The sequence below is a fragment of the Vombatus ursinus genome, unplaced genomic scaffold, assembly GCF_900497805.2.
Source record: "Vombatus ursinus unplaced genomic scaffold, bare-nosed wombat genome assembly UNPS02014973.1, whole genome shotgun sequence".
Taxonomy (NCBI): domain Eukaryota; kingdom Metazoa; phylum Chordata; class Mammalia; order Diprotodontia; family Vombatidae; genus Vombatus; species Vombatus ursinus.
This window is the reverse complement of record NW_020954751.1, coordinates 7,429,234-7,449,889: the sequence shown is the minus strand read 5'-3', so window position 1 is coordinate 7,449,889 and position 20,656 is coordinate 7,429,234. Positions and strand designations below refer to the sequence as shown.

The 20,656-nt window shown below is 33.0% G+C and overlaps 1 protein-coding gene across 5 annotated transcripts in view; it reads left to right on the top strand.

Moving 5' to 3' along the window:
- FAM49B (family with sequence similarity 49 member B) overlaps nt 1–20,656 on the top strand; it is a 201,009-nt gene that overhangs the window by 143,865 nt on the left and 36,488 nt on the right. Inside the window, exons 1-3 of one of the 5 annotated variants that reach the window (XM_027845521.1) lie at nt 8,782–8,802; nt 10,132–10,280; nt 20,023–20,105. In XM_027845521.1, coding sequence (XP_027701322.1) covers nt 20,033–20,105 — 73 coding nt within the window. In that variant the 5' untranslated portion in view covers nt 8,782–8,802; nt 10,132–10,280; nt 20,023–20,032. Of the gene's footprint in view, nt 1–8,781; nt 8,803–10,131; nt 10,281–19,031; nt 19,115–20,022; nt 20,106–20,656 lie in introns of those variants that run through there. The other 4 variants (XM_027845522.1, XM_027845524.1, XM_027845525.1 and 1 more) reach the window with 4 other exon arrangements.

Below are 20,656 nucleotides of genomic sequence, written 5' to 3'. Positions count from 1 at the left end.
TGAAGGCCATCAGACAACATAAAGCCTATGACAAAATACTTAATCCATATTTTACAATAAGATACTTTAAATATGCCTTAAAAGAAAATGAAAAAAATTGAGACTTCTCTGGTAGGAAGGGAGGGCCAAAAAGTTTTCTGTGAATTTTCCAGATCATGGGAGTGCTGTGCCTCTAACCCCAATGGTGTAGAAGGGATAACTGAATATTTTGAGATTTTTCACTTCAGATTTGCGGTTTCATAAGTGTGGGTTTTCAATCAATGCAAATAGGCCCTTATATGTCTTAATTTAGATGACTTTTCCTGAGCTGCTGTTATTTCCCTTTCTTCTTTCATCCCCCCCTCAAAAAAAAAGTTATAATTCATCACCTGATGGCTACTCCTAGTTTGATCCTTGACTGACATACATTTATACGTACCTATGTTTGTGCATATATGTACATATGTACACATGTACGTGCGTATGTGTATTCTGGCATTGGACCTGTATTGTGAGCCTTTCCACATTTGATAACCTGCTACAATTTGTGCTTTTGCTCATATAACCTTGAAGAATTTGTGGTAATTTCTAAACCATGAAGAGGCTTCATAGTTTGGTCTTCATTGAAGGATTTTGGGATTAAAAATGATAAAACTAAGCATATAAAACTGTTGGTACATACATTTACTTTGCATTTTGCAGAGAATAAAAATATGAGGTAGATGACTAGTTTCATTATCAGAGTACTTTTTCAAAGTAACATTCAAAAATGAACTGACCTTTTTAAAGAGAATTTATGTAGTGATTTCCTTTTTATGGTATTTTTTTTTAGTGTGTGCCATAACAGTTGCATTTAAAAGCATTTAAAATCTCTGAATGTTGATGTGATTTTATGCTAAAACATGTTTCTTAGTGGATTTATAGGATCTTTTTTTGAGAGATTCATAAACCAGATACTCTTATGAAAATGATAATTTTTTTATCTGTCTTTAAGATAAAATACTAAGGCTCACAAAATTTTACTCATCTGAACTTCTATACTACCTCATTCACTCACTGTATATAAATCAGCTTATAGTATAAGTGAAAAGTTACAGTGTTAAAGCAGTACTTTGTAAATTTTGTGGGTCATTTAAAACTGTCCTTTTTTTTTTTGGATTTCATATTTACAATTGTTTAGAGCTGTGTGGGTGAGTTAATCACTAATTTTCCTAGGAGGTTTATTGTTATGTCTGGGGTAAAGAAGTCAGACTAGTGATTTTGTAGGTTGAAAGAGCATTAGATTTTAAGTGAGGACATTTGGGTTTGGATGTTAGATCTACATCTGTGTGACCATGGGCAAGTTGCTTTATTTTCTTGGCCTCATCTTCCTTATCACTTCATGAATATGGTTGTATTAGACTTATTTTGAAGGTCTCTTTTGTGTCATAGAATCCTTTGACAGAATGGTGAAGCCTGTGGACCCCTCCTCAGAATAATGTTTTTAAATGCATAAAGTAAAATTTGTAGGATTAAAAAGTAAGCCAGTTATGTTATTTTCAAAATATTAAAAAAAATTCATGGACCCTAGTGTTAGAGTTATTATAAGTTCATGTTTATAGGTAGATTAGTTTAAGATTAACTTCAGTTGTATTTGCTTTAAGCCTGTATGTTTGGAATTTTCCTTCTCTAAAATTATTTTAAAAATAGACCATTTTAAATGTGATGTAAATCTCTTAAGACTAGAGAAAGACTTTGAGTTTTCATGTCACTGCTGTCACATTGTCTACACTATGAGGAATACTTTTTTTATATATAAATTTATTTTTAGTTTTCAACATTCACTTCCATAAGCTTTTGAGTTTTAAAATTTTCTCCCCTTCCCTTCCCGCCTCCCTCCCCAACACAGCGTGCAGTCTGATATAGGCTCTATATATACAGTCCTATTAAGCATATTTTCACATTAGTCATATTGTAAAGAAGAATTAGAGCCAATAGGAGGAACTACAAGAAAGAAGAAACAAAACAAAACAGAAGGAAAAAAAAAAGAGCAAATAGTATGCTTCGATCTGCATTCAAACTCAATAGTTCTTTCTCTGGATGTGGATAGCATTTTCCATCATGAGACTTTTGGAGATATCTTAGATCCTTGCATTGCTGAGAAATGCTAAGTCTATCAAAGTTAGTCATCACACAATGTAGCCGTTACTGTTCTGCTCACTTCACTCAGCATCAGTCCATATAAGTCTTTACAGGTTTTTCTGAAGTCCACCTGCTCATCATTTCTTATAGCACAATAGTATTCCATTACATTCATACACTACAGCTTGTTCAGCCATTCCCCAATTGATGGGCATCCCCTCAATTTCTAATTCTTAGCCACCACAGAAAGAGCTGCTTTAAATATTTTTGTACATGTGGGTCCTTTTCCCATTTTTATTATCTCTTTGAGATACAGCCCTAGAAGTGGTATTGCTGGGTCAAAGGGTATGCACATTTTTATAGCCCTTTGGGCATAGCTCCAAATTGCTCTCCAAAATGGTTGATGAAGAATATTTTTAACAAAATAAGGATTGTTGTATGAGTATTTGACAATGTGGACTGTCTGACAGTTTGTATTGATCATTTGGCCAGTCAACAAGCATTTATTAAGCTATGTGTCAGGTTGTACTAAGTGCTAAGGATACAAAGAAAGGCAAAAACCTCATCTCTGCCCTCATCTCTGCTCATAGCCTAATGAGGATGACAATATGCAGAAAAGGAATACAAGATACAGAGTATCTCAGCAGGAAGGCAGTAATTAGCAAAGGGAATCCGTGGTGGGAGAGAGAAAGAAAGAAATCGAACCAGGAAAGGCCTCCTGTAGAAGGGGCGATTCAAGCTGAGTTGTTAAGGAAGCCAAGCAGCAGAAATGAAGAATAAGAACATTCCAGGCATGGAGTGCAGACTGGGGAGTTAGAGTGTCAGTCTTAGGTGTTTAGGCACCAACCAGCAGTTTAGTGATTATATCCTTAGAACATCCTAATTTCCATTTCATGTCTTAAGTATTACTAGGACTTGAATGTAAGGAAAGCAGTACTAGGTACTTGTCAAAACAATTCTAATGTTGTACTGTGTAAATAGCTTATCCAACTTTAAGCCCTCAAACTAAAAATGACAATTAATAGTATTTAGGTTATTAATTTCATATTATGTTTATAAAATAGTTCCTATTTTCTGTGAGCAGTTGATGTCAGCAGATGCCAATTTTCTAGTCAGAGCTATTCATTAGTACGTATAAGCACTTGGAAAGTAAGTTTTCCAGATGATTTTGAGCAACCTGTACTAGTGAATTTAAAATTTTTGAAGTTATATGTTCTAGAAATCTAACATCAGCATTAGGCTATATGGATGACCTGGGTTCAAACACTGGCTTTTCCATTTACCGCTTCTGAGACCTTGGACAGGTCAATTCAACTGATATTTTAATCCTTTCTGTAATAACTGTTTAGATTTATATGCTTTACATACTTTAAGATTTGCTAAGTGGTTTCCTTTAAAATGACACTAGGCTATGGATGGTACACCTCATTTTATAGCTGAAGTTAAGGTTAAACTAACACTTACTGTACTCACTCCAGTTTTTTATCCTCTACCATAGTCCTCTACACTACTCAGGAATGTTGATGATATGAAATGTACTATTTCTGCTTTCAAGAACCTTATGAAGACACAGGTGTTTTATTTAACACGCAGCTATGTATGTATATGTTATCTATGCTTGATAACGCTGTGATAGTAAATGGTCTGTGTATAAGATAAAATGATGTGAGATAGTGAGGTGATCTCTAAGCCCTCTTTTAGCACTAATATTCTTTGATTTTAATTGATAATATGTCAAATTCCAGAAAATAGAAATCAATTGGTCAATCAACAAGCATTTAATGAAGCACAGGGGGATTGGGGAGATACAAAACTAAAACAAAACAATTCCTAACCTCAAAGAGTTTAGATTCTAATGGGAGAGATTTTCTGTACACATAAAAGTATTTGCAAAGCATGTACAAAGCAACCTTGGTCTCAAAGCCAGGTTGGATGGAACCTTTTATAGTAGGTGGCACTTGAGCTGGTTTGTAAAGGAATCCAGGGAATTCCAAGAGACAGAGGTGTGAAGGAAGATTATTCTAGGCATGTGGAAAATGAATATGAAGACACAGTGAAAGGATATGGAGTGTCTTGTGTGAGAGCAGCAGCAAGTAGAAATTCAGAAAAAGATTGGAGAAAGCCTTCATGGTGTAGTGAGGCCTTTAAATGGGTCTTGAAAGCTAGCTAGGAATTGAATAAGAGAAGAGCAGGGAATTTGGGATAGGGATGGGGTTGGAGAATGTGATACAGGGAAGTACAGTATATGCAAGGGAAATCCTAGAGTAGAGTGAGAGCTCTGGGACACAAAATTGAATAGGTAAAATAGAACTAGATAATGGAATATATGGTTTTAAGAGTCATCCAAGCTCCAGAAAGATTCTTTTAAGTTCATAAAAGATTCTTTTATACCGTAAGTACTGGGAAACACAGAAGCAATATTTAAGGAAAATTAATTTGCTGGTAATGTGTAGGATGTTTTTAAGAAGGAAGAACTTAGAGGCAAGGCAAGCAGTTTGGAGGACGTTACAATAATTCAAGTTGATGGTATTTAGAGCCTGAATTAGAGTATTTTTAGTAGAAGTAGGAAGGGACAAATAGCCAATGCATTTGGAAGAGAGAATTTGAAGTAGTTCATTATTTTTTTTAAATTATGAATGAGATAAACATCAAACTGATTCATGAACATTTCAGCATCCAAATAATAAAGGATCGTATATGAAACTGAACTTAATTATATATGGTTTTTAAAATATCATATTACATTTAACAAGATAGTTTTTTAAAAAATTGATCTGCTTGTTTTTGTCCCTGCCTGAGCTCCTTTTTTTTTTCTTTTATGTGAATTTTAAAAATATTTCATTGCTCCTCTTTCCTTTCTTTTCATTTTTTCTTTTGGCTTTCTTTTTGCTACTTACCCCCTCACCGTCTATATTTACTTCTCCAAATAGAAGCCCTCCCTTCTAACAAGTATAATCAAGCAAAGCATATATACACATTAGCCAGGTCTAAAGAGATTTTTCTCCTTCATCCATAGTTCATTACTTCTCTGCCAAGAGGTGGGCAGCATGGTTTCTTACAGTCTTCTGAAGTTATGATTGGTTATTACATTGATCAAAAGTTTTAAGTCCTTCAAAATTGTCTTCTTTTGCATTATTGTAGTCATTGTGTGAATTGGTTTTTTGGTTATATTCATTTAACTCTAGATTTTAAAAAATCAATCCTTTTGTGTTCATTTTATCATTTCTTATGGTATAATAATATTTTATCATATTTACATCATGAATTGCTCAGCCATTCCTTAGTTGATGGTCACTTACTTTGTTTTTAATTCTTTGTCACAATAAAAATGCTGCTATAAATATTTTATATATTTGGATTCTTTCCCTCCATCTTTAACTTCTTTGGGGCTAGCATATTGACTTTTGGGGGTATGATTTTAAACTGTTTTCCAGAGTGGTTGTACACTGGTACTCCATTGGTATGGTATTCCCATAGCCCCTTCAACAGTCGCTTTTCCATTTTTGTCATATTTGCCAACCTGACAGGTATGAGGTAGAACCTCAGAATTTTTATTTGCATTCTCTTAATGATTTAGAACATTTTTTTATATCCTTTGATCATTTATGTAGTGGAGAATAACTATTGTTTATATCTTGCATATCAGATCTTTATTAAGAGAGATTTGCTGCAATGATTTTTTCCCAGTTGCCTGTTTCTTTTCTCATTCTAACTACCTTGATTTTGTTTTTGTCAAAACTTTTCAGTGTTATTTTTATCAAAATATATATTTCATCTTTTATTATTATCTTAATCACTTATTTAATGAAGAATTATCCTCCTATCTGTATTTGTGAGAATTCTATCCCTTCTTTCCATTTAAAACTTATTGTGGTAAATGTTATGAGATATTGTTCTAAACCTAATTTCTACCAGACAGCATTTAGTTTTCCTACCATTTTAAGAGAAATAACCTGGCATTAAAAGATGCCATTCAGTTTTTATTGAAATTTCAAAACCATGCCCTCTTCCATTTTTTCTCTTGAATAAAATAATTATCATGAGTTAGAGAAAGATATTGCTTATTTTGAATCTATATTGTAAAATTTGAAAGGGGGTGAATTGAGAGGATTGTTGGAAGATAATGAGTTTAGTTTTGCACTTAATGAGTTTGTGCTTTCTTTGTGGTATCTAATTTGAAAGTAGGAGAAGATGGTTATAGATGCAGTGTCATCTTGGGCAAACCAGGTCTCATGAGTACAAGTAGATGGAAGTTATGTGAGAAGAAGAGATGCAGAATAAAGAGTATTAAGTTCATTATGAAATGGAAATTACAGAGAGCACTGTGGAAAGAGTGTCAGAGTTGGAATGGGACACAGGAACTGCAGGGTTGAAAAGGTTGGGGATGAGACAAAAAGTGGGGTTAAAAGGTAGTGTAGCAGATGATTAGAATGCCCACAGTCTCTATGCCTTTGCCTCAGGATCTTTGAGAGGAGTTGATCAGAGCAAAAGAGGTGCTATTTCTTAGTTAAAAAACATTAATACTTACGTTTCCTGAAAGAACTTAGACACAGTGTATATCAAGTTAATTTTAAGCTATACTTATAAGTATATATTTTTCTTTAGTTAAGTTATTGTTGGTTCTTATAAATCAAACTACTGTGATAGATAAATAAACATATCTAAAATCTATCATTTATGGGTGAGGGCCATGAGCTTATAAGTAAACCTTGCCTTCTATTTATTTATTCCTAAACAATTATTTTTGCTTATGGTTTAATGAGTGTATTATGTTTTGGACTTGGTATTAGAAAGATGTGGGTTACACATTTATTAATTATGTGACTGTGGACAATCCAATTAACTTTTCAGAGTCTCAGTTTTCTCATCTGTAAAATAATAATAGTATTTGTAGTACCTACCTCAAGGGGTGGTTATGAAGCTCCTCTATTACATTAAAGTCTTGATGGGTAAGTCATTCTTGGCTATTAGCCCAAATCCTCTGAACATCCTATGTCAAGTTCTCCCCTCCTTTATGGCTGCTAAATTGTGGGTAATCCCGACTGTAGCTCCTTACAACTTGCATTCTTTCTTTCTGGCTAGCTTGCGATATTTTTCCTTTGATGGAAGCTCTGGGTTATAGCTATGATGTTCCTGGCAGTTTTCATTTTGGGTTTTTTTTTGGGAGATGGCCAGTGGATTCTTTCTGTTTCCACTTTGCCATCTGGTTCTAACAGATCTGGACAGTTTTCTAAAATTTCTTGAAACTTCATGTCTAGGTACTTTTTTTTGGGTCGTGACATTCATATAGTCCAATAATTCTTAATTTTTCACTCCATAGTCTATTTTCCTATTCAGTTGTTTGTGCTGTAAGATGCCTAAGATTTTCTTGTTGTTTTTTTTTTTTTCCTCTTCAGCCTTTTGACTTTATTTTAATATTTCTTGATTGGTTTCTGTTTGGTCTGCCCTAATTTTCAGGGTCTTTATTGCTTGGGCAAGATTTTGTACTTCTTATATCAAGCTGTTAATTCCCTTTCCAATTTTTTCTTCCATAGGTCTCATTTCTTTTTCATTTTTTCCTCAATCACTCTAATTTCCATCTAGTCCAAACTCTTCCTTTTACAAATGGAGGAATTGAAGTCCAGAAATAAGTGATTTTTCTTTGATGTCATTTAGTTTGTGAAGCTAGGACTCCAAATCTTTTCTAGTATTCTTTTTATTAAGCTACCCAGTTCAGAGCTCTTAAAATAACAAAAACGAAAAAAACCTCTAGGAAATATTATAACCCATGTTTATAAAATAGACATTATTTGTAATAAGACAAATTAGTTAATTCATTTACCAAATATACCTTTATTAAATAATAGTAGAAAACAATAACAACAACAAAACAACCAGGATAGATAATAGTATGGTTACGTGTATTAGAACTGTTTGAATGGCTTTGCTCAAAGAGTAGTTTTTAATCACTTGGTTTAAAGATTGACTGTGAATGTTTAGCCAGGAGATGAAAAGACTTGATGAGCAGAGGAGATGATAGTATAGCTGCTTTCAAATATTTATTAGGTAGATTAGGATCAATGTATAAAAGCTAGAGACAGGAACATATTAACTTGATCTGAAGAAAACTTCATAACAATTTCGGTTGCCTTTAGAAGTCTTGAGTTCTCTATCTCTGGAAGTCTTTTGAGCAGAGACTAGATGACCTCTTGTTAGGGATTTTGTGGAAGGGATATCTACTGCAGGAATGGGTTTGAATAATTAGTTTACTTCTAAGGGATCTTTCATCTCTATTCTATGATTCCATTAAGAGGGAGCAGTATTTGTGGTGTCCTCCTTCTCTTCCTTGTAGTACCGTCATTCTCTTTCTCCCCTCTTCCTCCTCTTTCTGTAGGAACAAATTTCCTTCAGAGCATCCTGGGACAATCATCTCAATAGGCAGAAGAAATATTTTCTCTGGTCCATGTTGCCTTTCATGGTGGAGACTTATATTATTTGGGTGTCCTGCATTTGGTTTAGAGACTTGAATTATTTAATGTGCAACTAACATTTATTAAAACAAAATGATTTAACTTTAGAAATTATAAGTAGAATGCAAGCTTCTTGAGGACAGGAATTATTTACTTTTGGTTTTTATTTCCCCAACATTTAGGATGCACCATTCCCATAGTGGGTGCTTCAATATTTGAATTTATTCACCCGGTTGTGGATTTCTTGAAAAAGGTGTGTGTGTGTGTGTGTGGTGTATAATTCAGCATGACACATACTTTGGGGTACATCTTAGGTTTGCTGTACACATTTTAATCATTCTATGAAAATCCTTGTTTTAATAGCTTTTATTTTGATAGTATTTAAGAAACTTTGAATTAAAATATTCACAGCTGCATTTACATCATATTCTTTGTAGCTTATTTTTATTATGTGAACAAATTATTTATCACATATCATTGTGGTTCCATGTGTGAAAAATGTAATATTAGCTAACTGTAAAATTACTGCAGAAATATGTTTCTGAGCAAAAATGATGATAATTTCTCTAAAGAAAATAGCATTTTCACGTCTATAAGATTCATACTATATGGTCATAGAAGAAAAATGACTGAATGGCTTGATTTGAACATATTTAGTTGAAAGATTGAGATACTAATTAGTTTTTTTTTGTTCATTTTTTTAAGTCTGGAAGTACTTTTGTAGTACTTGCTCATAGGCTTCTTTAAAGCCAGGACAGTATCATTTTTGTCTTTGTATTTCCCCAACACTTAGCACAGTATCTGGCACTTAATAGTAAGTGCTTTATAAATTCTTTTTTGATTGATTGCACATACTCTTAGCTCTTCACTTGTCTCCCTTACATTCTCTCCAGATGATAGAAATTTCCTTTATGCCAATCTTTAGACTCTACACTCAGTGTTATTGTGACTTTGGATTGTTCAGTTTGATTTAGTGATAGCTAGTCTTGCTTTTGTACTACCCTAATCTGTTTCCATTTATCTTAAAAATGGTCTAAAATTACCAAAACAAAATACTTTTCATTTACTTAAAAAAATAAGTATGTGCACTCTGGTACTTGAGGAAGAAAAGTGAGGATTCAGTAATAAATTTACCATTGCAAAATAAATCAGGAATTGCATGTCAGAGTATGTACATTTCTTAATAGCTTATGTTATACCATTACCCGGGCCAACAGAACTTAACTTTCTAACCTGTGTAACATTCTAGACTAAAAATTTCCAAGATTAAACTTTTGTACAGTAAAATAGAGCCTTCTTTATTGGTTTTTTTAGCTTGAAATTTCAGAAGGGTGGGCTTTATTTAAAATAAGGAATTCTAGTTGTGCTATTATGGTGTTTACACTACAGCTAATAATACTTCAAGTAATTTAGCCCTTTTAAGGTCATAAAATCAAATCTACCTTATAGTTTGAATAACAGATTTCTTTTCAGTCTCTAGTAAATATTGAATGGACTGAGTTGGGTCTATAATACAAGTTTTGTTAAATTTTTGTTTTAGTATATTAATACAAAACACATGAAAATAATTTCCTCCTTTTAGCTGCTAAGACCTGAGTTCGGGGTTGTTTCCCCTGCAAGATCTGATGACTTCAACATCCAACACAGTCCTGAGAGTCCAGATTCCTGTTCTCTTTTAGGTGTTAGTGATTTTATCAAGAAACAAAGAATATTGAACTCTGGAATATGCAGGTAAAATGCTTTTCCATTCACATTTTATCACATGCTACTTCATTTTGGGTAGTAATAATAATAATAGACTGGCACCGTGGTGCATAACACTTGGAAAATTCATTTTTCTGAAAATTGTTGCTGTTGTTTAAACTTGGCTAGTCACAGGAGATGATTGTTAGTCCATGTGACTCCTTTTGATTTTGCGTACAAAGGAGTTACTTAAGTGTCCTATAATGACATTGTAGGATAGCAGTAAAAATGGTAGCCAGCCAACTTGTGATGTTTTAATGCCACATAGTGTTAGAGTAGCTAAGAATATAAGCCCCATATTTTAACTTTATTTTTATTTACTTTCTTTAGTAAGTTTTTTTTTTTGAAGGAGACAAGTCTTCTGTTTTTAGAGTACTCATAAAGTAAGTCGTTGATACAAGGTAGTATACTCAATTAAATGCCACAAAATAAAGCTGGTACAGTTTATTTTGTATACTGACATCACTTCCCAAAAGAGAGGTGTGTGTTAAATAGATCTGGAGAAATTCTTTACTTCTAGGCTGCCAGAGTTAGAACTTGATCTTAACAATTTGAGGCCCATATTATTTTAAAGGGAATGTTCTGTGTACAATAAAGCTAATTTAGACTCGAAAACGTTGATAATGTAGACAGTTTATACTGTTTTATAGTTTTTGTATGACACACACACATATACACATACACACACAAACCATATTTGCATCTTCCTAAACATTAGTTGAATAACTTTAGAGTAACCTGGTTTAAAAAATATTCATTTGTTCTCTATTTTTCATTTATATTATGGTCCTGGATTATTTATAATGGATTCATAAATAGAAGGTTCATCTAAGAATGTAGAACTTGTTGAATTAAGGTTTCCTCCAGTGTTTGATTGACTGTATATAAATATTTTGCTTTATAAAATCATAGCACTTAAAGCTGAAAGAGACTTAAGATATAAAATTCAGCTCATATCTTTTTTTCTCAATACATTTTATTTGAGAGGTAGCACCAGCCTGAGTCAAAAAGACCAGTGTTGAAGGTTCTGCCACTGACACAATTGCCTGATTTTATGTACTTGGACAAGATATTTAACCTCCCAGTGACGTAGGCAATTCTCTAAGACTGCAAGTCACAGAGAAATAGCAGTCTATGTTGGTAAAGGCTCACCACCAGGATCTCCCTGAATTTGAATGAAATTATAGGTCCAGTAAAAAAAAAAAGTTTGCTCACATTTAATGTTAACAAATCACAAATAACCAGAGGGGAGAGAAGCTTTGATTTACTGCATATAGTCAGATGTATAATATAAAGTTGCTATTTTGATCTTAAATGTTATTAATAATAATAGCTAGCTTTTTATAGTGCCTATTATGAACCAGACTGTGTGCTAAGAACTTTACAAATATTATCTCATTTTGTCCTCACAACAGCCCTGGGAGGTAGGTGCTATTGTTATTCTAATTTAACAGTTGAGGAAACTGAGGCAAACTAGTTAGGTGACTTGTTCAAGTTCACACAGCTAGTAAGTGTTTGAGATAGGATTTGAATGCAAGTCACCTGAATTCCATGCATGTTATTTTCTGCTACCTACAAATGTTTATGTTATTCCAGAAATATGTATTAAATGCCATATTATTGGGCAATTTAATTTCTCTGTCCTTCAGTTTGTTCACTTTATAATGAGGTTAGACTTAAATGATCTTATCTCTGTAGTAACCTCTGATCTCTAAAATTTTTTTTTACTGTTTTATTTCAGTTGGATAAAAATATAGTAATTAGCATTTATATAAGTGCCTTAAGGTTTTCAAAGCACTTTGCAAATATTATCTCATTTGATCATCACAACAATCATGGGAAATAGATGCTCATATACCCCCATTTTACATATGAGGAAATGGAGGCAGACAGAGGTTAAATGACTTGCCCAGGGTCACAAAGCTGGTAAATATCTGAGGCTGGATTTAAACTTACTTCTTCCTGACTCCAGGCCTTGCACCTCCTAGCTTCTTCTGTGATTTAAATTTAGATTATGAAATTTATTCCTTTATATAGAAGTTAAAAATGTTTTTGAGGTATTATTTGGTACAGGAATCAGTTGCCTTTATAAATTCTTTTCTTTTTGAAAAAAATTAGACAACTATTGGAATTCTTTTTGTTTTGTTTTAAATTTTATTGAAATCTTGTTAACCTTCCTTGACTTCCTTATATCGTTAGTTTTTGGTATAAATTTTTGTTTGTTGACCACTTAGTTTGGTTATTTGGAATTTTTTTTAATATGTGCTGATATTTTAATGCAGGCCAATTGGAGATTGACGTCATTTGATCTGTGTTCCATTTATATAACAAAATAAAAGTTTTCCAAATTTTAAACTTTTTTGTTGAAAAATAGCTTTTTCCCTTGAAGAGCTTAGTTTATAGGTCAGTTGTAGAAAGGTTAGTTTATATAAGCAACTTAGAATTATTAAATATTTTTGAAAGTTTTTTTGGTTTTTAAAATCTAGTTTGGAAATACATTTTAAATAACATGTTAAAATGTCTAATATTAGAATATGTTCTTAACACTGAATATTGATTTTGTTAATTATGATTTTTTCTTTTAAGACAAAGAATTTTAGAAGATAGAAATTTCAAATAACTTTTTCTGAAGCTATAAACAACAAATTTTAGTAACAGGAAATAGAGAAGGAAGTAAGAACTATGGTTTCTTTGACTAATAGGTCAGTGTGAAGTTGTTGGGATTGTAAATAAATATTGCAGTGCCTTCTCACCAACACTCTACAGTTTTGGTGTTAATTTTGACTTGGCTCTAAGTAGTCAAAGGTCTGAATCTACATAGATAGCCGATTTTGATAAGACTTTTAACATCAACAACTAATCATTTTCTTTTGGTTAAGATATAGTCAGTTTAATTTTTATGATGCTTTTTGGTGTTGACCATATTCAGACCCTTTCAATTCTCTTGGAAGAAGCATTTATGACATACAAGTATTTTGTTTTATGAATAGTCTCATAAAGGCCTTTAGCCTCTTTAATTTCTTAAAAGGAACTATATCTTTGCAGTACTATTAATGATCCTATTCTGTTTCCTGGCATAAAAGCCTGTCTTTTTAGATATAAGTATTATCCTGGTGATAACTATATTGTTATGAATTTTGGAATGTCTCCAAAGAATCTGAGTTGGGTCATGACTCAAAGTCAACAGTTTATTCCCAGTGATGACCTATGCCTCAGAAATGACATGAGGGATTTAATTCAGGAAATAGATGATCAGACAGAGAGGCAGGTTAATCATATATATCTATATCTATATCTATATCTATCTATCTATATATATATGTATGTATGTATGTATGTATGTATGTATGTATAGGGAGAATGAGGGAAAACAGACAGTTTAATTGTCCCACTTAACGCCCATGAAATATAAAAAGGCTTAAAGAGCTTTCAATACTTGGGCAGAACATAGTATTATAGATTTAGAACTCTAAGGTTTCTCAGAGGTCAATTAATCCAACTTCCCTAATTTTACAAATGAAGAACTGAGGCTCAGGTAGTAAATTAGGTCACAAGGTAGTAGTAAATAGCAGAGTTGAGATTCAAACTCATGTTCTCTGACTTCAAATCCTGCTGGCTCTCTTTAAATTAAACCACACTGCCTCTCAAAATAATTTTTTTTCCAACCAAAAAATGGAGTAGACTTATATAAGTGCTACACTTAGCTACCGAAAAATCCTAATCAGTCCGGAATAACAGGAGGGTCTATGGCACACAATTAAGTGAATTGATTTCAGGCAGCAGGTAAATATTGGATTAAAAGATAAAATGTCCTTTGTTAGGGAGGAATCACATAATGATAAGATTATGGTAGAACTGAGAGTTCTGCATCAGGTAGGAGAGCTGTTATTGTCTTTCACTAGGGTGATGTCTACTTAAGGTTTCTGCCAGATGTGACCAGGGATCTGGCATTACCTCTCTGCTTCTGTGACTTCTGTGTTCAGCACAGTCAAAGTACTTGGGTCTTTGCCTCATTTTTTCGTTTTTTTTGTTTCAGCTTGCACATTCCTTTCTTCCTTTGCTTGGCTCTCATGGAGGAGTGGACATTGACAAACAAGATGGCTAAGAATAAGAGCCTCTGAAAATAATTCAACACAGGGTGGTTTAGCAGATTTCTGAGAGAACATGGATGAGCATTGTATGAAAAGTCACGAATGGGTTGTGATTTGCACCATTTGAGGGAATAGTTCTCAAGCATTTAAAAACACCTATTGTTATGTAGGTACAAAGAATGAAACAATCCTTGCTCAAGGATCTTATGTTGTAATGTGCAGATAGGGGGAGGAGACAATATAAATAAGAGAAAAAATACACATCAATGTGAGGTAGTTAAGGACCATGTAGTTAGAGAAGAGAAGAGCACCAGGAATTGGTGGGAGAGAGGGGAAATCAGGTAAGACTTCAAAGTACCTTTGAAGATCACAGATATATTAAGTATGTGTTCCACAGTGAATCATCTTTGAGATCCTGTTTTCCAGAGGCTCTTATATTTTTATAAGGAGGTTTGTAAACTGGTTATTTCTAGCAGCACTTGACAGTAAAGTTATACTTCTTTAGGACCATATTTCAACAGCTGGAAAAGAAGATTTCATTGCCCCTCAGAAGCAATATAATTGTTAATTGTGTTGTCTGTCATTGATCACAAGCTCTGCAGAATTAAAAATGAACATAAAAAAAGAATTGAAAACGTCTAAGAACTTAGGACGTAGGTTTGTAATAGCCTACATTGTAGCCTATGTAGTGATTATAACTCATTCTGTAACTTAGGGGTCAGTAAACTAAAGGGCCGGCAGTTTGTATAGTGCAAGGAGCTAAAAATGGATCTTACATTTTTAAATGATATTTTATTGTATTTTAAAATGTTAAAATCATTATTAGTACATTGGCTAAATAGAAACGGGATTTGACCTTCCGGTTCAGTGTATCAGATGATTGGTCAGCTAGCTTAAGGATTTAATTGATTAAAAGAGAGTTTGAAATGTCAAGATACATATTGTTTGAAGAGGGGTGGGTCACATTTTGGCTAGTATCTTATTGATGATTGTGCTATTCCTGTCAAAAATGGCAAAGTCATTTTGGTGCCTGGTATTTATGCTTATCCAGTTTGAGTTGTAATTTGTTTGTAGAAAGTGATGTTTTATTTTAGTTTCTAGCAGAAAGGAAAACTTAGGTATGAAAAATTGTTAACATTTTAACTTCCTTGAGGACATGAAATTATTTATCTTTATAGTGCTTTAGTGTCTTGCAAATAGTGGCTGCATACGTTTTTAATAGGTTGAATTGAATATTGACAATCATATGGTTATAAAAAAGATGAATAAAGGATTTTTTTCTCTGTATATTCTTTTTGTTTCCTATAGAATTATCCCTTATTTTCTCTGCATTGGTAAAGAATGAAACTTAGTATTTTAAAGGAAACAACCTGGCTACCTTATTACAAAAGTTGATATTTATAGTCTCAATAATCTTGTGAGGGTAGGTGGTGAAAGTATTATTCCTGTTTTACAAATGAGAAAACTAAGCCTCTAGGAGATTATGTCTTGTTTAGGATTAGAGGATTAGATGGTTATCAAATATGAGAACTAAAACTTTAACCTAAAGTTATTTCTTTTTAAACACTAAAACCTGTGCTGTTTTCATTTTACCCTATGCTGTTTCCATCTCTTGGTACCTTTGATGTTTGTTCTACCATAATACTATTTTTGTTATATTCGAGTCCCCAATTTATGTACAACCTTTTTATATCATAAATTAAAATGATTGCCCTTACTTTCAGTTCCTTCATTGGGGAGGCCATCAACCTTGTTGTCATAGAAGCCATTTTGAAAAAAGCTTATAGCTTTTAGAGAATTGAAGTTTAAAAGTGGTTAAAGGGAAAAGTTATGAAAAGTAGAAATAGTTTAAAAGAAATGGCGCTGTCCCCCATCTGGGACCAGACTTCTCCCACAGTTTCCAATTTTTAAGGTTATTTTGTTACCTTGATAATCTGCCAAGTAGAAATTCATTGGGGTTTAACACCTCCTCTCTCAGAAACAAAACAGAAAGATCAATCAAGAGTCATTTACTCATTAGGGAGAATTCAGAGTCTGGCCATATTGGTTTCTTCCAGCTTCGGTTGATGTTTTCACCTCTGTCTCATATGATGACTTATTTCCCCTGTTCTTGTCTTGTTCTTTTCTGTACCTGCATTTTCCACCATCATTTTCCATTCTCTATGCCTTCTTGCCTTCTTGGGGAAGAAAAATTCTTCCCCATCTTGCTTCATTTCTACTCATGGGAATTATTCTCTTTCATCAGGCAGGATCCAAGGTGACATAATCCCAGCGAAACTTTCACTTATCCTTCTTACTCTCACGTTTCTTTTCTCTCTAAGAAGGAAGTAAATTGTCCTTTGATTTTCTCATAGCACTTTACATGGATCTTTCGTTTGAACCTACAGTTTACTTTGTGTTATTTGTGTATATAATTCATTCTCCCATTAGGTTCCAAGCTCTTTAAGAGCAGGAACTGTGCCTTTATCATTTTTTAATCCCTAGCACCTACAATAGTGCTTAATGCTTGCTAAATTAAATGCCTAACATCTAAGGTTTACTATACTGAGAGGATGGGAGTTTTAATTAGGAAAGAAGGAACATAAGCAGTTTTGGAGCTTGGAATACTTTGGGAAGGTAACATAGGCCTGATTGGAGTACCATAATGGAAGCCTTAATAAGGCTGAGGATATTGAAAATCTGAGTGCCTGGGAAAACAGAGAGAGGTACTGGGGATAGAAGAGTGGGATGAAAAGATAGTTGAGTGGATACTAAAGGTAAATTCTGCCTTTTTCAAAATTTTGTTTCTAGTTATCCTTGTATGTATGTAGGAAAGGAGTATAAAACTCTCTTCTTCCTTGTCAGTGTCTTCTATTTTGAACCTAGTTATGCCATGCCCTAAGATGCAGAGAACATAGACTATTAATTCAACTAAGTCAGTCATTTATGGGCTAGCCTGGGAACCTAAGAAACACATCCAAAATACTTAAGAACCTTTGAAATAGCCTGTTTGTAAGTTGAGTACTTCCATGTATCCCCAGTGCTGAGCTCATTGTAAGTGCATAAGAAGTGCTTGTTGATTTCTTGAAGGAAATTGGGGGTAAAAATTAGCAGTTATTTTGTGACTTTTGGCTTCTATATAATCTTACCTCCTATTTTGCTTATCACTATGAGGAAAAGTAAAGGTTGTTTACTAGTTGTAAGAAAGGATACCATTTTTGGGGGCTAAATTTAAAATGATCTGAATTAAAGATTGTATATTAAAAATCTCATCAGTATTAGGAATACTTTTAGTGATATTAGCCTTGGCAAAAACTGATAGTTTTTATCTGGATAACTTAATATCTCTTTATAGCATGAAGCCACATATTTTTGTTGTGGTCATGAAATTATCTTTTATAAATCTTCTAAATCCTTGCATTGAGTAGAACTAGTAAAGAAATTTCAAGCTTTAAAAAAAAACTATTTGTGAGGGTAATGTTTTTCCTTTAAATTGATACATCGTATGTTATTAATATTTGTATGAATTCATATTTATGTTTGACCTTTATTCTCTCAAAATGATGTTTATGTAATGAGGTGACATTTATACATCATTATCTACAGTCTTCATATACTGAGGACAGTATACTATTTTTTTTTTTTTAAAAGGGAAAATAATTCCAGTGCTCATTATTGGCTTGTAGTATTTTTTTTAATTTAGATTTTGCTGTATATTTCTGTCTTGATTAAGCTTTGATATAAAATAAATAATACAGCTATTTCTTTTCTCTAAAACCTGTGGTTTTCAGAACTCTCTAGGCCATTGCTTTAAAGTATCTGAAAATTATGTAGACTGGGGTACAGAAAGGAGCAGATTACACAGATATACTGTTTATTATAAGACAGACTGCTTTGTAAGACAGTAACATTAAGTCTGAATTATTGTTATAGAAAGATTGCTCACCAGCTACTTCTAGATAACACCTGTCATAGTTTTTCTTTGGTCTTCTCTACAGGCTTTGTCTCATGAGAATTTAGTCAGATTGTTATTGAAATTTAACTGGGATATTAGAATTGCAGTTTTCTGTGAATGTACATTTTAATAGAAAAGACACCTTCCCTCTGTGTGTGTGTGTAATGGAAGGGCAAGAATATGAGAAATTTTGGTAAAAATTAAATTAACTTAATCTGTTCAGTAGTTAATAACTTGAACTCATTCCCTTGCTGTCCAGAATAGGGGTATAACTAGTAAAGAAGCAACACAAACATCATTATAATAGAAAACTTTTCCATTTCAGATGTAATATAATTCTGAGAAATCTACTTTGGATGTTTTAATTTTAAGTTGAAGATTTTTTCTTTTTGTATTCCTGCCTTCAGTATTTTATTAGAAGATTTATGAAGTATGTAATGTAGTGACAGATGTTGGTAGTAAAAATAAATATTGCAAGTATATGGAAAATCTAATCTTTTTTATGATTTGATATTTTTTTTGAGAAGTACAAAAGTGGGAGGAGTAAGAGCCAAATGTTTCTGTGTTCCTAACCTTTCAGTTGCAAGAACCCATAAACCTGACCTGCACCTGCTGGGGAGCCATGGAAAAGCCGCCCTCGATGAATCCCAGGCCTCTGCTTAAAACTTTTTTTTTTTTACTGGAACTAAATGATGTTGCCATTTTTATTTTTAGGTTTGCTGGCATGGGTAATCTCATTAAGGTGCTAACCAGGGACATAGACCACAATGCAGCACATTTTTTCTTGGATTTTGAAAGTAAGTCTCTTCAGCCTTTCACAGTTGGTGCATTATGGTAATGGTGAAACATTGTTTATTTCTACCACCACAGTGAAGGCAAGCCAATTTGTTGGTAAAACATGGAAAAAAGAGGTTGCATGATTTTTCCTCTAGTAGTTGCTGAACATTGTGACATAATTTTTTGGTTTTTCATTTGCTAATATCATTTGAGTCTTTGTATCCAGTGCTGTCCTCTCATTGGTCCATGAAGCAAGTAGCCTTATGATGAAAATTCTCATTGTGTGCTTTAGTGACTATGCTGAGCAGTTTGATAGTAACTATGGATATACATAACCAAGTCTAGTTTAGTTTTTTTCCATTACTAGATGGTGACCTGATCAAATGATAAAAAATCAGAAACTTGATTTTGTAATAGTGTTGTCCAAAATTTTAAAGAGTATTATTACTTATATTGACATGTAAGTTTTATAGAAAACTTTTAAATTAAAGAGTTAAAATATACCTGTGCAATAATTTTTTAATATTCAATTTTAAGATAAAGTCTACTCAAATATAATATAAAAAATTCAGATGAAATTATTTTTGATCAAATAGTAGAATACAAATGCTCAGAACACTAGCACTATTGAAATACTGAAAGAATTGTTCACTATAAGGCCTTTAATCAAACCTCTTAGGAAAACTTTGAGAAGAAATATAGTGACAATGTGTCGTTTTATACAGGAAAACCACATTTCACCTCTAGGTCCTACAGGTCGATACCTTGAGAATAAAGGTTGTTCTTTGCCTGTTCACAGAGTGGGTAGCCTGAAGGATGAGTTCATACCTGAAGAGCTTCTCTTTCCGCTCTACTATTTTTCTACTATATTTCAGATGTATCTTTTTATAAAGGGATATTCTCTCTTTTCTCATTCTTGTCTTGACAGGTACCTTAACATGGGGAATCTTCTTAAAGTTTTGACATGCACAGACCTTGAGCAGGGGCCAAATTTTTTCCTTGATTTTGAAAGTGAGAAGATGATTTTATATATCTATTTCTCTTTGCCTGCAGTAGACTGCGTTTGTCTTGCACTAAATGAATGTCTTCACTTAGCCATCTTTATAACCGCTTTGCATGACTGAGCTATGAATTGTTGGATAAAATTTCTGTTGCCTTCTTGAAACAGCCCATATTATTTCATTCATCAAATTGAGATAAACATTTATTTTGCTTTATTGCAGTGTAGTTGTATTTATAAGAAGGATATACTCTCTTATCTCAAGATCTATCAATACAAACATTTAAATGAAATAATTTTGGTGGAAATGCTGCTAGAAAAGCATCTCCAGATTTATTAGGAGAAGTAATATCTGGAGGTAACGTACTGTATTTCAAGATAACTTCACCAATATTGAATTATTTTGTCCCAGTACTTTAATATCTTATTTATAAATTTGTTCATGAAGGCCATTCACAGCTCAGTAATTTGGGCATAATATTAAAAGGTAAGTGTGAACCTAATTTAGTCAATTTTGGCAGAGAATTGCCTACTTTGTGCAGCTTGAAAATTTTTTAATGCA